Raw genomic sequence first — 17,144 nt, forward strand, 5'->3', positions numbered from 1 at the left:
ATGGAGAGTAAGATATTGAAAGTTATTTAAGGTTTAAGTTGATTTATTCTAAAATAATATTCCTGCCTTTTTATTATTGATATTTATGTTAAAAAGTTACGGTTTTAAAGTTTTAAAAATTGGCATTCTGCTAGCTTTTTGGACTATTTTAGCATTTACTAAGATTTTATAGGCTATTTTGGAGTTTAGCTAATTTTTCAGCTAGATGCTAGCTGTTTTGGCTAATTTAGGTTTTTTTCAATTGTTTAGGCTATTTTGAAGTTTAGCTTTTTTCCAGCTACATGCTAGCTGTTTTGGCTAACCTAAGTTTTTTCATATATATTTTTTTGTTTGTTTGTTTTTTTAGGCTAATTTGGCACTTAGCTAAAATTTTAGCGACATGCTAGCTGTTTTGGCTAATTTAAGGTTTTGTTTTTGTTTGTTTTTAGGCTATTTTGGAGTTTAGTTATTTTTTTAGCTAAATGCTAACTGTTTTGGCTAACCAGTTTTTTCAGCTTTTTAGGCTAATTTGTCATTTAGCTTAAATTTTAGCTGGCTATCAGTCTCAGAATTTTTTTTTAGCTATGAACTTCAAAGTTTTCAGAAATCAGCTTCAGCATCTTCAGCTATCAATTTTAGCATCTTCAGAGGCCAAATTCAGCTTACAGCATTCACTCTAGAATTATCACAGGTAATGCTATATATCTAGTTCATACTTCAGTGAAAAAGTATCGGTTTTAAAGTTTTAAAAATGTAGTTTTTAGGGCTGCCACAAACGATTATTTTAATAGTCGACTAATCACCGATTATTTTTTCCGATTAGTCGACTAATCGGGTCATGCACAAAGTTGATGTAAAACACAAATCTTAACCATCATTCACTTTAAACTAACTAAAAACTATATATATATATTCACACTAGCATCATTATAGATGAAATGTAAGCTGAATTTGGCCGCAAAAGATGCTAGTGACGATGGCTGAAGATGCTGATAGCCAACTAAAATATGAGTTAAAGGCCAAATTAGCCTAAAAAAAGCCTAAGTTAGCAAAGACAGCTAGCATGTAGCTGAAATAAAAACTCCAAAATAGCCTAAAAAAACCTTAATAAATGCCAAAATAGTCCAATAAGCTAGCATAACACCATTATAACTTTCAACTTTACTACACTGACTCAATTTAATATGAAGTAACGACTAATCGACTATTAAATTAGTCGTCGACTATTTTAATAGTCGATTAGTCGTCGATTAGTCGACTAATCGTGGCAGCCCTAGTAGTTTTAATGTTTATCCTGTTCGGCCCGTGATCTAAGACATGTTTTGGATTTTGGCGATTGAGTTTGACAGCCCTGTCGTAAACTATAAAAGAACTAAACTTTCTGCCAAAAACATCCAGACTTGGAGGAAACGAGCAATAAAATAAACTTTATTAGCTGCACTTTTTTTGTGTTAGTGCTTTCTTTGAAAATGTTTATTCATAATAAATATGTCATTTTCAAACCTCAATTCTACATCAAAAAATTCAAATAAATCCTGTTTTCAGGAACTTGTTTAAGTAAACACCTGTCCTCTTGCAGAAACCTCTAAGGTTTCCTGTATGATCAAGTAAACATGGCTGCTGTTGGAGCTTCTTCTTTTGTGCAGAACGAGAGCTGAAAGCTCCTAACAGACAGATTTCCGCTCTCTACATCCGTCCCTCCTCTTTTTTAATTACTTCATTAAAACTGTCTGCCAGACAATCTGTTAGAGCAATTGTGGGGTGTTAGAGGAGAGAAGTGGGACGTCTTTAGAGGAAACGAAGCGACTGAGTGAATAAGGAGTATTGACCGAGCAGGAGTGGGAGGATGAACGGAGACAAAGACAATTTACAAGCTGGATGTAGAACGACAGCGGACAGTTATTAAACGCCGGAGAAGATCCCATCAGTCTGTACTGCTGATGGATTAGATTGGAGAGTTTGGATTTGAAAAGGTCACAGAGGAGCGGACACCAGAGATGGAAGAGAAACGGACACACTTTACAGGAAATGAATAAAACAGATTACGGGTCAAATGTTGGACATGATATTATTCTGTGTTGTTCTGCGTCATCTGTGTGACCCGGTGCACTACCGTTGTGAGTGTGCAGCTGGTACACTGTTTAGAGACGCAGCAAACGCTTCAACTGATTAAATCCAGAGCTGCACGGTTTGACCAAAGGGGTTTTCATCTATAAGAAAATAATCCCGAATCTAAAAAATGGAAAATTTCCTTCAAAGATTTGACCGCAATCATAACACTAAAAAAGTAACATGTAAAATCTGTTTAAAATTCAGGTTTATACATGAAAAAACGTTTTTAAATGAAATTGTGTTTTTGATAAATTTTTCTAATGATAGAGAACAGTTTTAAAGAAAGTTAAGCTAAAAATTGCATTTCTGGTGGATTTATTTATTCTAATTTTTGTGAATCAGGAGCAGATGCAAAACTCGCCGTTTAAAAAAGCTTGTAGGTAGGACGTAGAAGCTCCTACGGCAAGCCACAAGCCTCCTGCTCTGCTTCTTTCCGATGCCTCCACTTGCAGATGAACAGATTTGTGTATGTCTTCGTTTTCTTCGTCTGAGCTGGAATCTGGATCAGAACTGTACGGCTGGATAGCTACAATATTGATTATCATTTTTGTTTCACCAACCAGCTGTAAGCTAGCGGGAGAAGGTGCAAACTAAGGCTTTCAACGTCAACGCATTAACGCACGCAATTATTTTTAAAAAATTAGCGCGCTATATTTAATAAACCTAATTAATTACACGTAGCGAAAGAACCGTCTTCGGTTCAAGTTCCACGGCGTACGTTAATTTCTGATAATGCTCACTTCATCTGGCATTATCCCACTTGTACCATGGTCACTTCCAAAAGAAATACATTTTCAATAGATTTTTAGTACTTTCTTCCTGCTATTTTTTTTAGGTATGGATCTTTTTTTCTTTTTTTTACAAAAAAACTGACTATTTTATAGGTAATAGGGCCAGATGTCACGGTAACACAGAAACACATTGCTCAGCTGGCAGCAACCTTGATTGCAGCAGCAAAGTAAAGCGATATACATTCTGATCGTCACGAAAGGTTAAATAAAACATCTGTTCAGAGAGAAAGTTCACTTTTTACCACTTGTTTTTGTCCAGATCATAAAGCAAAAATTTGTTTTAAAGAAACCAGCACAGTGATATAGAGCATTGTGACCGGAACTTCTTTTTTAGGTGTGCATCCACACCCAGCAGCCAATCAGAATCGAGTATTCACCTGGACCATGTAAATGCAGAAACACAATGTTCCTCTCTAATGTCTGTATGTCAGCATCTTTGACTTCTTGTAGTAACACAGCAGACATAAAAGTCTTTAGACTTCTGCTTATCTTACTGTTGATGTGTTTGTGTCTGTGAGTAAATGTAAACATTTCAGACAATATAAATAAAGGGAAACATTTTCTCTCTGTGATATTCACAATCCAAAAGTCTATCAGTCTGATTTATTTTCTTAATCAATTTACAGCACTAGTGTAAACAGAGAGCTCTCAGTTATAGGGGACGGGAAAGGTAGGCAGGGTTACTCAGCACCAAAAGTCCCGCCCTCAACAACAGGTGAATTTCTGAACTCCTGCAGAAACTATGTCCTAGAAAATGACACAGGTGTTTTGATTTTGGCTAAAAGCAGCATAATTATAATGAAAATACCACTGGGAACGTTTCGAAAATAAATTAAAAGATGATCAAGGTGGGTTTTTAGAAAAGACCTATCAGTTTTAAAAAGTGAAGTTAAAGTCTAAATGTTTGTTTACTCATGTAAAAACCTGTTGAAATGTTGAAAATCTTTCCAACATTTTTATTATTTATGTTTCTTTCTAGAATGTTTTTGTCATAATTGATACTAATAATGAAAGATGGCAAAAGCTGTTCTGCCTGTCTGATACGAAGAACATAATGTTACTAAAACAGAGCTTTTCCAGTCAAACTTCTTACATTTTTTAGTGTCCTAGATTCAGAATTTTACTACAACTACAATTTGAGTTTAATGAAGAAATCACCTTGAATTCATATGAGTCTGAGTGACTCTAAGAGAATGAATTAGAGCTGCATTACAAAGTTACACACCAGGAAGTGGATTCACATTTAGAAGCACATGGAGATGAAAGTTTGAAACCTGAATGAAGGCATCTCTGCCTTTTTCTGAGGCCAAAAGCGTGTTTGCAGCAAACTGTCTTACCATGTGGTAGTTGACGATCTCCTGCAGCCTTTCTCCACACTTTTCCAGGCATTCCTGCGAGTGGTGCAAAACATGTTCAGCTACTTTTTCTACTTGACACGAAATCCATCTGTGTCTACTATTCTCACAAAATGTGTTCTGCATCGCTTAAATTCGGCTCAGATGTTTTCCTCAAAAAACTATAAAGTCGGTTTCGGGTTTCCCTCCTCGCGGCCGCATAAAACCATCACTTTAAACACCTCCAGTTGTCCACGTTTTTGATGCCCGCAGCAGCTGCTGCTGGACAACTGTGTTTATAGCACTTTACTGTAACTACTGCACTAATGTGGAGATTCACTGGAATGTGGTCTACAGCCCACAAGATGAATATCAAACACTCCTCTGTGTCATTTAGTGATGAGAGTTCATCTTTGAGTGGACTCACCGATATCATCTCCTCTTTCTTACACTGTTGGGAGAGATCTTTGACCCCATTCACAAAGAGCTTGTTGGCGCTGACGTAGGCTCTGCCGGCCTCGATCATCCCGCTGCACAGCTTAACCAGCTAAAGGGAGGGGGGCACAAAACCATATGCAATTACACAACAAACTCAGTTAAATGCAGATTTTGTCCTGTCATTCCAGATGAGGTCTAAATCTGTATTAGTATTAATATAGTAATATCTGCAAAAATGCTAGTGTGAATGCCATAAGCTGAATGTGGCTGCTGAAGATGCTAGTGCTGATAGCTGAAGACGATGAAGTTAATAGCTGAAAAAGCTGAAGCTAATTGCCAGCTAAAATATTAGCTAAATACAAATGGCTAAATGGCAAATTAGCCTAAAAAACTATATATATATATATAAAACTTAGGTTAGCCAAAACAGCTAGCATGTAGCTGAAAAAAATAGCTAAACTCCAAATTAGCTGAAAAGACTGAAAAAAAGGGCTACATTATCCAAAACAGCTACAAGTAAATATTAGTCTAACTCCAAAACAGGCTAAAACACTTAAAAAAAAAAAAAAGCCTAAATTAGCCAAAACAGCTAACATGTGGCTGAAATATTAGCCAAACTGCAAGTAAATGCCAAAATAGTCCAAAAAGCTAGAATCCATTCATTCATCTTTTTGTCTGCTTTGTCCCTTTCGGGGTCGCGGGGGTGCCAGAGCCTAACCCGGCTACTGATGGGCGAAGGCGGGGTACACCCTGGACAGGTCTCCAGTCTGTCTCAGGGCCTCAATCACACACACATATTCACTCTCACATTCACACCTAGGGACAATTTAGAGTCACCAATTAACCTATGAAGCATGTTTTTGGACGGTGGGAGGAAGTCGGAGTCCCCGGTGAAAACCCACGCATGCACGGGGAGAACATGCAAACTCCACACAGAAAGGTCCCAGCCGGGATTCGAACCGGGGCCTTCTTCTCACTGTGAGGCAAGAGCGCTAACCACTGCGCCGCCGTACAGCCAAAAAACTAGCAGAATGCCAATTTTTAAAACTTTAAAACCGTAACTTTTAAACATAATTATGAATAAAAAAAAGGCAGGAATATTATTCCAGAATAAATCAACTATACCTTAAATAACTTTCAATATTTTACTCTCCATAAAAATATGTTTTATCAAAATTTACAAGTTAGAATTAAGCGCAACATTGGCCTATTAATAACCATAAAATAAAATGATCTGGAGGGCCAGTTGTAATTACCCGGAGGGCCAGATCCGGCCCCCGGGCCTTGACTTTGACACATGGGATGTAAAGAATTACTTTGATCCTTCTTAACATTATCCTTGGAATCCAATAATTTTTTCCATGACATGAATGAATGAATGAATGAAATGTTTTATTTTAAGCAATGAGGTCATAATACATGAAATAACATATCACTTAATGAATCACAAGTAGATCACTTAAAAGGAAGTAGAAGGAAACAAACTTATATAATCCCACCCCGACTCGACCATACCATTTTCTCTACATGAATTATCAATATCAGCATGTTTCTGTAGTGCAACTTATTTAAACATAAACTGACCAATCAGGCACCTCAATAAAAGTAGGCGGAGCCTGGTGGTCCTCATGTCCAATATTCAAAATGTTTGACATATTTTGTGTTTACGTGGTGTGGTCTTCCAACACCTGATTGGTGAAAGTGGTTGTCATTGAAACATTGTCACCGACCGACAAATCAGTGCTTACTGACATCAAGCTCCAACATGGCAACATCAAAATTGAAAAAAAAAAGGTTTTACCCTTTTTTTAAAAAAATACATAGTTTCAAAGTTTTTATAGGTAATGAGTAGCACTGTGTTATTAATCTTAAAAAGATGTTCATATCACTAAAAAAGTTTGCTTTTTATGCCTAATGAAATGTAACAATGAATTTTTTTTTTCAAGTTAAAACCTGCAACGGTGGAACTCGAAACCCGGGTGGGTCCTAGAAAAAGCATTTTGAGTCCAGGAGATTCCTTTATTGTCCGCGACCTAGAATGTCTGTTTTTATATTTTCAACAGAGTAGATAAAACTAAAAAGAAAAAGAAGAGGAAGAGCTGTTTTAGCCATTTTATGAAAGCATAAGGACATTTTTGATGCCTGTAAATAACACAATAAGTTGGCGCTTTGAACGGGTTAGAACAGCGTTTTGGACGCACAGTTTGCACACGATAAAACTCTGCTTTGTCTTGGGACAACTTCAGACTATGATAGTACAAACTATACAGGTTAATATCACTAGAGATGACACGCAGCCTTTTACTATGGTCCAAGATACATAAAGAGCGACGCCATATTGGAATGGAGTAAAAACAATGAGTTATGTCTTAGCAAACACAGTAAAATGACCATAAAATGCTAAACTTTGGTCCGATTTTAAAAAGGAATCTGATCATCAGAAAAAATAATTCCCAGGTCATGGTGATAATGTTTTTGTACAAAGTGCAACAAATGAACGACATTTTAAAGTTTTAAATAAATAGGTAACGCAAAGCATACCTGATGTATGGTTGTGATTTTATTCAAATCTACACACAGACTAATATTTACACAAATTGTTAGACTCTTTGGTCTGTGTTTATGAACGGATCAGTGAGTAGCCAACATCACTACCACCAGAACAGTGAACAGTGTCTATCCTTTGATTGGTCCTTCGTGTTAGCCCCGCCCGAACACGGCCAAAAGTTTTGAAACTGAAATAGATTTGAAACTGAACAAAGTTTTGAAATGGATTATGAGTTTTGAAACCTAAAGAACAGAACTTTTGAAGCTGAAAATAATTACATTTAATTTAGAATAGCAAAACCTTTTGGAAATTTTACTTTTTTTGGCCAATTTTAATTTGCTTTATTTGGGTTTCAAATAATATTGGCCCCAATGTAGCTCCATAGACATCTAAAAAACAAAAACCAAAGTCATGTAGCTCTAAATGAAAGTGTCTGTACCGAGGCTCAGACAGCTCTTAGTGACACCACATGTGCTGGAAACCGCAACGGCTCCCAACTTAAAGGGTAATACGATCAACTGCGAAGTGCTGCACTGTCATTACCAGCACGCTAATGCAGCGGCGTGTCCAACGCAGTCAGAGGACGTGTGTGCATTCAGGCTGGGGGCGTGCTGGAGAGAGTAAAGCTTTAATCATCCTATTTGGTGCAGGAGTTCCCAAGGTTGCTGCTGTGCTTGTGTGGTTTATCTGGGCGCCTTCACCGTGCACGACTGCCGCAGAAATAATAATGAGCTGTGTTTGCCAAATGTAAAGTCTGATCTGTCTGTAATTAAGCACAAATATGTCTCACCCACCAGCGTATCTGTTCAGATTCAGCTGTGCGGGACTCCATATTCACTGAAAATGCAAAGGTGCTCCTCCCAGTGAGGCCTGACAACACCCAGCATGCAGTGTGTCAACAAATAGACCCAAATGTGAACGCGATCTAATTTTGTACTGTGTGTCCTGAGCCTTCAGGGCCGGAGGATTGCCATTAAATGCCCTGTGTGTGTGTGTGTGTGAATTTGTTGATAAATGGACTGGAAGAACAACATGGTTACACTTGGGGCCAATATGTCATCTCTGGTCTCACATCAAAACCCTGGAGTGTGAATCGAATAACAGTGCAGAGTCTCTTCAGTGTTCCAACATTTCATCCTCATAAATGTGTCCAAACCAGTGTCAGTGTTTTAACCCATAAATGTTTGATCTAATGTTGGAAAAATGATACTACAAAAATGGCTAATTTTACTTAAAGGAGCCACTGCAGCTGACAGCGGGGGATGTTTTCACACTTGTCACAACTGTTCAGCTTTCAGGGCCCTCATTACAGTCCACCGCTGCAGGAGGCTCAGCACAGCTGAATGAGATCCCCCGTGAACACGACAGCTCACCCTGATGGACGCTTCTCACATGGAGCCCCTCCAATGGCTTTTTTATGTCCGTGGTGCTAAAGCACAGTTCAAAGTTCAATGGAGGGCCTGACCTGTGAGCTGAGGAAATAATCTGGAGATGTGCTCTTGTTTTCTTTGGCTAATTTAAGACAAACTGAGCTGCACCTGTGACTTCCAGACAAACCCGAGGTTGTAATGTCCAGGAAAACCTCTCAGATACCTCAATGATACCTCAATCTCACTCAAACTACATTTGTTTCTATGGTAACACTGTTCTTAGTGGTTTTGATAATTATGATTATACAAGTTTTAGCCAACATTTAAAAAGTCTGTTGATTTTTAAGATACTGGCTATATCTGATTTCCTTCCCTACTCACTATAAAGTCTGTTTGCCATTTTGTAATGATGTCAAAATCTACAATTCCAAAATCAAGTGCGCAAGAAATTTCCCAGAAATCTCTACAAAAAGTGTGCATCAATGCTCATTGGATTGGCAAAAATAGACCACAATTCATTGCGTCGAACAATTTTTGCGAAATACATTTATTTTAATAGATTTTTTTAAATAAACCATCAAGGTTTTCATCATGAGAACACAGTGGATTCATAAATAGTCAATGTAAAACGCTGATATCAATTAGATTTTCACTTTGTTAAACTGGTTATGTCATGTTCACCTTTAAAATAAAAAAGCAGTGCAAAAGGGGTTCATTAGATTTTTGCTTTTTAGTTAAAAACAGAATAATCATCAAAACTAGACGACTGCTTTGAAAAGAGATCGAAAGATGATCAGAGTGGGTTTTTTAAGACTCAGTTGCTCTTGTTTAAGCAGGTTTACATTTGGTATTATCTATGTAATTTATGCAATTTACATTAGATAAACAGTCACCGCTATGACACAGAACCATCTCAGCTTTTTCATGACCTCATTTTTAAGTTAGGTAACTTATTATTCCTGGTATCAGATTTTACCAAAATATCTTTCATTTTACAAGCCTCTCGAAAGCAAGAACCAATGACTACATTTCAAATATTTTTTCGTCATTTACTTGTTAAAATAGCAATCAATTTAATTTTCAAGCCTCAAGTGTAAAAACAGGTCCCAGATTAGTTTCATACGGTGGCCCTGAAGTGCCAATCACATCAGAAGATCACTGGACACAACAACATTTGACAGTATCTGTGAAAAAGAAAAAAACGTTTTGCAAAGCAAATGTAATTTACTGAAATCAGAAGGAAATTCTAAAACCGTAACACAATAAGAAACTTGAAAAGGTAGCTATTATGGGGCGTCGCTGTTTGGATAATGACGTTTGTCCAGCTGAATCTTATTTGGCATGAATTGATACTGGATATTATCATCAAATCAGTGATGTCACAAAGTACCTAACTTTACCGGTTTCACCATGTGTTTTGTTTTACTAACATTTCAATTTGTTTTCTGGAAATGTTGTTTCTTACGTGTATTTTTTTCTCTGTTTTGTTTTCTAGAATTTTGTTTTGTTTTTATAAAATGTAATTCTGCTTTTAATTATTTTTTTTTCATTTTCAATTATGTGTTTGCATCAAATGATTTGTTAATGTGGTTTGCACTTCAGGGCCACCGTAGTTTCAGGACTACTTGGACAGTTAAGCTGTTTTTATTGAATACATGGTAAGGGTAAGACCTGTAGATGCTGTTTTACTTTGCTATAATCATACAACATGCTTTCTGAGCATTCTAACACAAACGCCTGTCAGCTTTCCTGACATTTCTCAAAGCAGTTTCCACATTTCTGCATCTCATTTTAGAGTTCTGCTTCTTATTTTCTTTCTCTTTTGTGTCCAGAATTTTCCAGTTCTGTTTTCTTATCCCAAACTAAACAATCTGGTCTTACTTTTTTATTGTGAAGGAAGACTGATTTAAGAATCTAGTCTTCCTCTAGATTGCAGCAGCAAGTGACATCCTGCTAATGCTGTACGCAAGCTGATTTTGAAATCTTCTCAATAGTTTGTCAGTCGTGTTCATTTTTGCATAAGTTGCATTTGTCTGCTGCTAGCTGCAGCGTCAGCCTCTTGTCTAGAGGTTACAACATGTCAGGAAACCTGCAAAGCAAGTCTTCTCTGGAAAAAGTCACAAGGGCCTTGGTGCATATCTAAAACCTGCCTCAAACTGCTGTGTCATGAGTCAGGAGGCTCAATATATTCCTGACATTTGCACCATCGGTGACATTAAGTGTTCTCAAGAATCAATTTAGTGGAAATCAGTTAATAAAATACCAATCAGAAACTAGGATTTGGTAGTGGCAGTGTGGGTTGCGTCCCTTTCAAAACCTAAAAGTACCAACCGTTGTAAGCAAGATCACAGAGGAGAAACAAATAATTGTGGTTTGTGCCTGACTGGAATTCTATGACGCCAAATCTTACATGTATCAGAACAGAGCAGTAAAAGACAAAGCCTGGAGCAATATTTGTACAGCTTTGGCAATTCTCACCAAGCCTAGTCCAACTGTGAGTATACGGCCCAGTACAGAGGTCTGCAACCTTCAACACTTAAAGAGCTATTTGGGTCAATTTCTCACTGACAGCATCCCAACAGGATCCACAAAGTCGTATTCACTTATCAGGAAAATAAGACACGGATTTGTTTTTATATTAATGTTACAATTGAGATAACTATAAACATAAAAACATTTTTGGGGGAAATTAAAATTAAGCTTTTATTTTAATTGAAATAGTTCATAATTTTTGTCACAGATTTTACATGACTTCTTTTCAAAATAAAAAATGGCGTATAAATGGCGTATACTTGTATAGCGCTTTCTACCCTCCTTCGAGGGCCCAAAGCGCTTCACAGTCACAGACCCATTCACCCATTCACACACACATTCATACACTGGTGGTGGCTCCGCTGCCGAACACTGGCACCAACCTCCCACCAGAGGCAATTCGGGGTTCAGTGTCTTGCCCAAGGACACTTCGACACATGGGCGGGCAAGGCGGAGTCGAACCTGCTCACTTCTGATCAGGAGTCGACCGCCCTACCACTGCACCACAGCCGCCCCAAAGACAGCTTGTGTCACATTAGATCATCTCAATGCAGCAAATCATTAGATTTTCAATTTCCAGACAAAAAGTGGCAAATCTAATAAACTAAATCAGAGCTAATTCAGTGACAATTTTTTTTACAAACACTTAAAATCCTTGAATTTGGCACTCAAAAATCTGTCAAAAAGGTTCTGACATGTGATGTCCTTCGACTGTTTGCTTGTAACTTCTTTAAAGATGCTTTATTTTCCTTTACCCGGAAAGCCACAATGGATGAGGTCAAAGACGGTTGCAGACCCCTGCCCTAGTATCAGGTAGTGATGATGTGAACACATATAATAAACCACATACAAAAACCTATGTTCCTGAATGCACCACACATGCCCGATGTGAATGTAGCATTGCTCTGCTCGCCTCTGTCCTTCATCAGTCTGACCAAGAGATTAAAACAAAATTTGTCTGCCTTTGTAAAAAACATTTTCAGTTGAATCTGTTAAATATCTACGGTTTCAAGAGCTGGTATTTAAGTAAAGAAGCAGCAGCCAAGCTTCAAGCTTGTTGAAACTTTTTAAGAAGACAGAACTTTGGGTCAGAACCAAACAGTTCAGTCTGTTTCCTTTATAGATGGAACCAGATTTCAAATGAGCTCCAAAGCATCCGATACATTATAGTGTAAGATTGTAAGGTTGTGATTCTCTTCCCACCTTCCATTCAATTTTTGGACGTCCTTAATTCTTCAACCCATTACACCGTTATCAGTCAGTTATCAAAAATCCTCATCTCTTTTTGGGGAAAAAATGGTGCTGGAAAGATTCAACTTCTCAAATTTTCAAATTATTTAAGCAAAAATGCTTTTTCTAACTTTTTTGAAATAATTGGTGGAAGCTTCAAATCTCTCTATTTCAACAAAAACTAAAAAAGCTCAAGAAGACATTCAACTAGAAAGAACATTAAACTTTTAAACCCACGAGTTTGTATTTTTCATTATAAAACTCCTTACAATTTCTACACCATCACATCTTAAGTTTTAAAAAAAAAATGTCTCATCGTTTTTGAATTTATAATTTTCCACATTCAAAAGGAAAAAAAAAGAAGAAACAGAAAAAATCAAGATGGGTAGAAAATGCGTTATTGCAGACATTGTTGATTTGGTTATGCTCCTCAATCCCCTAGACCCAAACGTAACATAGTTTAGCTGCTTTTAGAAAGGGAAACATATTTAAAGCTTTCACTGACAATAGTAAATGTTTACAATATGTTTCCTCCACACAACTAAACCCATATGTGTGTTTATGAGATCTAGTACCACAAAAACTGGTCTAAATTGTGAAAAATGTCAACAGCTTCCATAAAATTCCATTTTTAAGGTATTTAAACTGTTAGCAGAAGAAACATCTAAAAATCCCTGTGTTGTTTTGGATAGATTTGGAGTTCATACCTTGTCAAGCTTTGCCTCAATTTCGACCACATCCGTCTCCACATCATCAATACCGGCTCTGCAGAGGGAAACACAAAGGCTCATGGTTAATCAGATCTGACTTTCTTTGATGCATTTTCATGGGTAAAGTCGAAAACTGCAGTTGGAATGAAAGCAAAAAATTCCAGGATTACCAGTAAACCCCAACGTCCCATAACCACAAATAACACACACAAAAAATAATGCTGGAATTATGGAATGTCATGGGGAAGGGAGGGATAAAAAAAGGAAAGAGGACGACCAAAAGAGGAAGTTGAGGGACTTTGATTGGTGATAATGAGCCTGAATGCTGTTGTCTGGATTTCAGCTCTTTGTACATCGAGCTGCAACAGTGGAACATCACTGTCTCTCAGGTTTGAGTGCTAATCCCAGTGATCAGATTGACAGAGGCATCACTCCGGAAGATTAGTGACTGCACAGCAGAGCAGCAAAAATCAATGGATGACATCATGAGGAGGCATTGGCTGGCACATTAGTCTTAAGGTGGGATGATAAAAGAGGATGTAAGAGCAGAGGGGGTTTCTTCTTCAATATCATTAAATTAGTAGCTTTAATCCATCAGAACAGAAACAATTTTGCTTAAAATTACTTTTATTTTTATGTCCATTCAACAAGACAATAATAGGATTTGATGGAACAAATTTGTCAGGTGGTTGGAATGGGTGATGAGTCTTTACCATCCTTCCCCCTGGGCCTTCTTCCATTAATGTACGCACACACATCCACGGCCACACTGACAGGGTCTGTTGTTATGGCAACCTTTTGTCTAGGCTCAGTCTCAGCAGATTCTTATTCCTCCGAATAAATATTACTGTTCAGCAGCAAATGAATAAATAAACCTTATTTGTGAAACACTTCATCAGGGTACCAAGCTCCTTTACAAACAGAAAAACATCACCAAGGATAAAAAATGCAAGGAAACTAAAAACAGTAGAATAAAATACATTTAAACAATCAATGAATCAAGAAAAATGCTACAGACAAGTGAGTATTAAAATGCATTTTTAAGGAACGTATGTAAATATTTTTTGATTTAGAAACAATTCAGTCAGATTTTATTGTGCATGCAGGGCTATAGTGATTGTAGGTAACAGAAAAAGCATCACTGTTGATGCTGACCATTGAAGGCCGCAGAGAGATGCAGCTACATCTTAAGGGGAGCACAAGTGTCTTATTTTTCAAGTTTCCTTAAAGCTCGTATGGCCACCTTGAGGGATGTAACAAAATCAAAGAAACTATTGTTGTGCACGTGGTTAGGTGTTTTGTGAAGTGTTCGTGAAGCTAACATAAGCTACACGCACTTGTAACGTGTGAATAGTTACGTTTCCACATTTATCAAAATTCTAGGAATGTCAAAAAAACACAATTTCCCAGTGACACTGTTTCCATTAAATCATAATTATGTGAATAAACACAAACCAAGAACACAAATTTTAACAATACTTTGAGTTACATAAGATAAATAATATTTTTGATTTGGCACTAGCGCTCATAATCATCTATCAATGGAGACGTCTGCATCTTATTCAGGCCATGGAGCGGCAAGCTATGTGGAAGCGGCTACAAATGAAGAGATTTTGGTAAATCTTGCTTGGTGATTTTACAGAGGAGCTGTGGATCCAACAATTCCGCATGGCAAGCTCAACTTTTGATGAGCTGTGATGCTGTGGAACCTTTTGTGGCGCAGCAGCAGAGTCACTGTTGGTCGCAACTCATTTAATTTAAAAAGTGTTTCCATTGCAGTTTTGAGAAATATCTAAATTTCGACATGACCAAAAAAACCACCCCCTTGAAGTGCAATATTTTTTCCAGATAAATGCAACTTTTTTTTTCAAAATTGTTTTGTTTCCATTTGGAGAATTTATGATTGCAATTTCCGTTTGGCCACTAGGTGGCAATCACACTGTAGGATTACACCTTATTCTAGAAAGGGAAAAGCATGATGTTTTAGATAACAAATGGTTACTTTAAGAAATATTTCCTTCAAAGAGTTTGAGTAAAGAGTGTGAGTAAATTAAGATGTTCATTTAGTCAGAAATGCATGTTTAGGTTGACTGAGCGTTAGCATTAGCCGTCCTATGGGAAATTCCATTAAACGTTAGCACCAAGCTAGTGGACTTTAGCTTTATGTGCTAAATCAATTTATATTTTTTGAATCGATTATAGATCTGTTAAGCTTAAATCAATTCAAATCGATTAATCGATTTTATTAACCCAGCCCTACAAAATACACTTTGATGGTCTTATTTTCATCATTTTTTTAAAGTCAGGTTTGATGCAAGGAGCGTCCATTTATCACATGAGCATCACTAACAAGCTCTTAGTGCAATAACCTAACCTTCTTCATCCTTAAATGTTGCATAAATGTTCACTACGACCTGTTACTCACAGTACGGCCGTAGAAAAAAAGTGTTTGAGTATTTTAACTCTAAGGGCTCACTGAGTGGACTAAGATCTAAATGTTTTGTGCAGGTCACTGGGTTTGCCCTTTTTTTCACCCACAGACAGCCGTATCCACACAGGTAAGGACAGTTGAGACTGAAGCTAAAATGTGTGTCACTGCATCGTTGTCCCTATTTGCCTTTTTGTACCACATTTTACTAATCTATCCTCCTGCTGTCCTAGAGTTATGAGATTAAAGTGAAATGGAGAACGACAGATTAGGAAGAAGATTACAAGTCGCACTGCAAAACTGGACTGTGTGCAGATGTAAAATGAAAGGCGACTTTATGATTCAACAGCTTCCTGTTGTACGTTAAAACAGCCTCAGAGAGGAGGGGGATGGGATCATCCCATCAACCAGTGGTAGCATGACGTTCTCAATGCTCAGCAGATGTATCATGCTTCATGACCATAAAGCTTACCTGTTTTTCTCCTAGCACAAACACGCGCTGAGAGTATCTGAAAATCCCATTTTTTCAAGACTCGATGTGTCACATGACGTTAAATCCACTTCGCTTCAAGGACAAACATGGAGGCAGAACAAGTACTCTGATATTAGACAAAGCCCAGACTGGAGGCAAGGATGCTGAAATGTTCACTGACATTTTAAAATAGGTTTGTGTTATTCAGCAAAGTGTAGATACAACACTAAAGAGAAAATGTGTTTCTAAATCTTTTACAATAATTCCTTTTGGGTTAGCTTTAATTTAAGGTCAAAATCCACCTCCACCAGATAAAGCACAAATACAAAGTAGTTCTGCATTTATGCTTTGCTAATGAGTTTCTACCACATAAAAACATTCTGATACACTCCCTTATGAATCATGAAGAGTGTGTTGAATCCTTATGTTTGCTTCATTTGCGAGCTGTCACATACAGTAACCTGTGATGGTCAGTGATCTCATTCAGAATCAAGCGAAGGAACAACAAAAAAATTTAGGGCAAATGCATGAACTCCACATTCAAGATGACAGACTGAACATCTGCTGTGCAAAAACAGAGACTATAGAAGGGAATTAATTTATCAAGTGTTTCTGCACAATCCCAACACAAAATCCCACAAGAAATACATACACTGACTTACGTTAGACTAACTGATTGAACAGAAATAACAATGCTAAAGCTCTTTTAGTCTAATTCAGCTAAATGGATTTGCTTGACTCACCTCACTTCCGGAGTTTGCTCTTAAAAATCCCTGTTTATGTTAGGGCTGGGTATCACTAATAATTTCCAGGAATGATTCAATTCGATTCCCCAGAGCCTGGATCAATTCGATTCAGATTTTTTTTTATTCTTTTAATCCACTCAATACAAATCAATTCTATTCAATTTTGAGTTTACACATTTAGACACATTTGTTTGGGTGTGTGTGTTTTAAAGAATTTTGTATTAATATGATACAATTCAAATACTATAAAATGTATTAGGGAAACCATAGTAAGGTGGTTAATACCACACAGTGTTATCTGGATTCTCAATTGGAGAAGCTCCGTCCATTGTTCATCTTCTCCTGGAGGATGTTTCAGTTTGGCCACTAGGTGGCGATCGCGCTATAGCATTACACCTTATTCCAGAAGAAGAAGAAAGTTTCATATTTCACATTTGTTTATTATTGGAATGCC

At 37.3% G+C, this 17,144-nt stretch overlaps 1 protein-coding gene across 2 annotated transcripts in view; it reads right to left on the reverse strand.

Annotated features, from left to right (window-relative positions):
• acap3b (ArfGAP with coiled-coil, ankyrin repeat and PH domains 3b) overlaps positions 1-17,144 on the reverse strand; it is a 76,136-nt gene that overhangs the window by 25,575 nt on the left and 33,417 nt on the right. For both annotated transcript variants that reach the window (XM_024269440.2, XM_024269439.2), the window contains exons 2-4: positions 13,042-13,099; positions 4,644-4,763; positions 4,220-4,273 (exon numbers count right to left, since the gene is read on the reverse strand). In XM_024269440.2, coding sequence (XP_024125208.1) covers positions 4,220-4,273; positions 4,644-4,763; positions 13,042-13,099 — 232 coding nt within the window. The remainder of the gene's footprint in view (positions 1-4,219; positions 4,274-4,643; positions 4,764-13,041; positions 13,100-17,144) is intronic.

Source organism: Oryzias melastigma, linkage group LG5, assembly GCF_002922805.2.
Source record: "Oryzias melastigma strain HK-1 linkage group LG5, ASM292280v2, whole genome shotgun sequence".
NCBI lineage: Eukaryota > Metazoa > Chordata > Actinopteri > Beloniformes > Adrianichthyidae > Oryzias > Oryzias melastigma.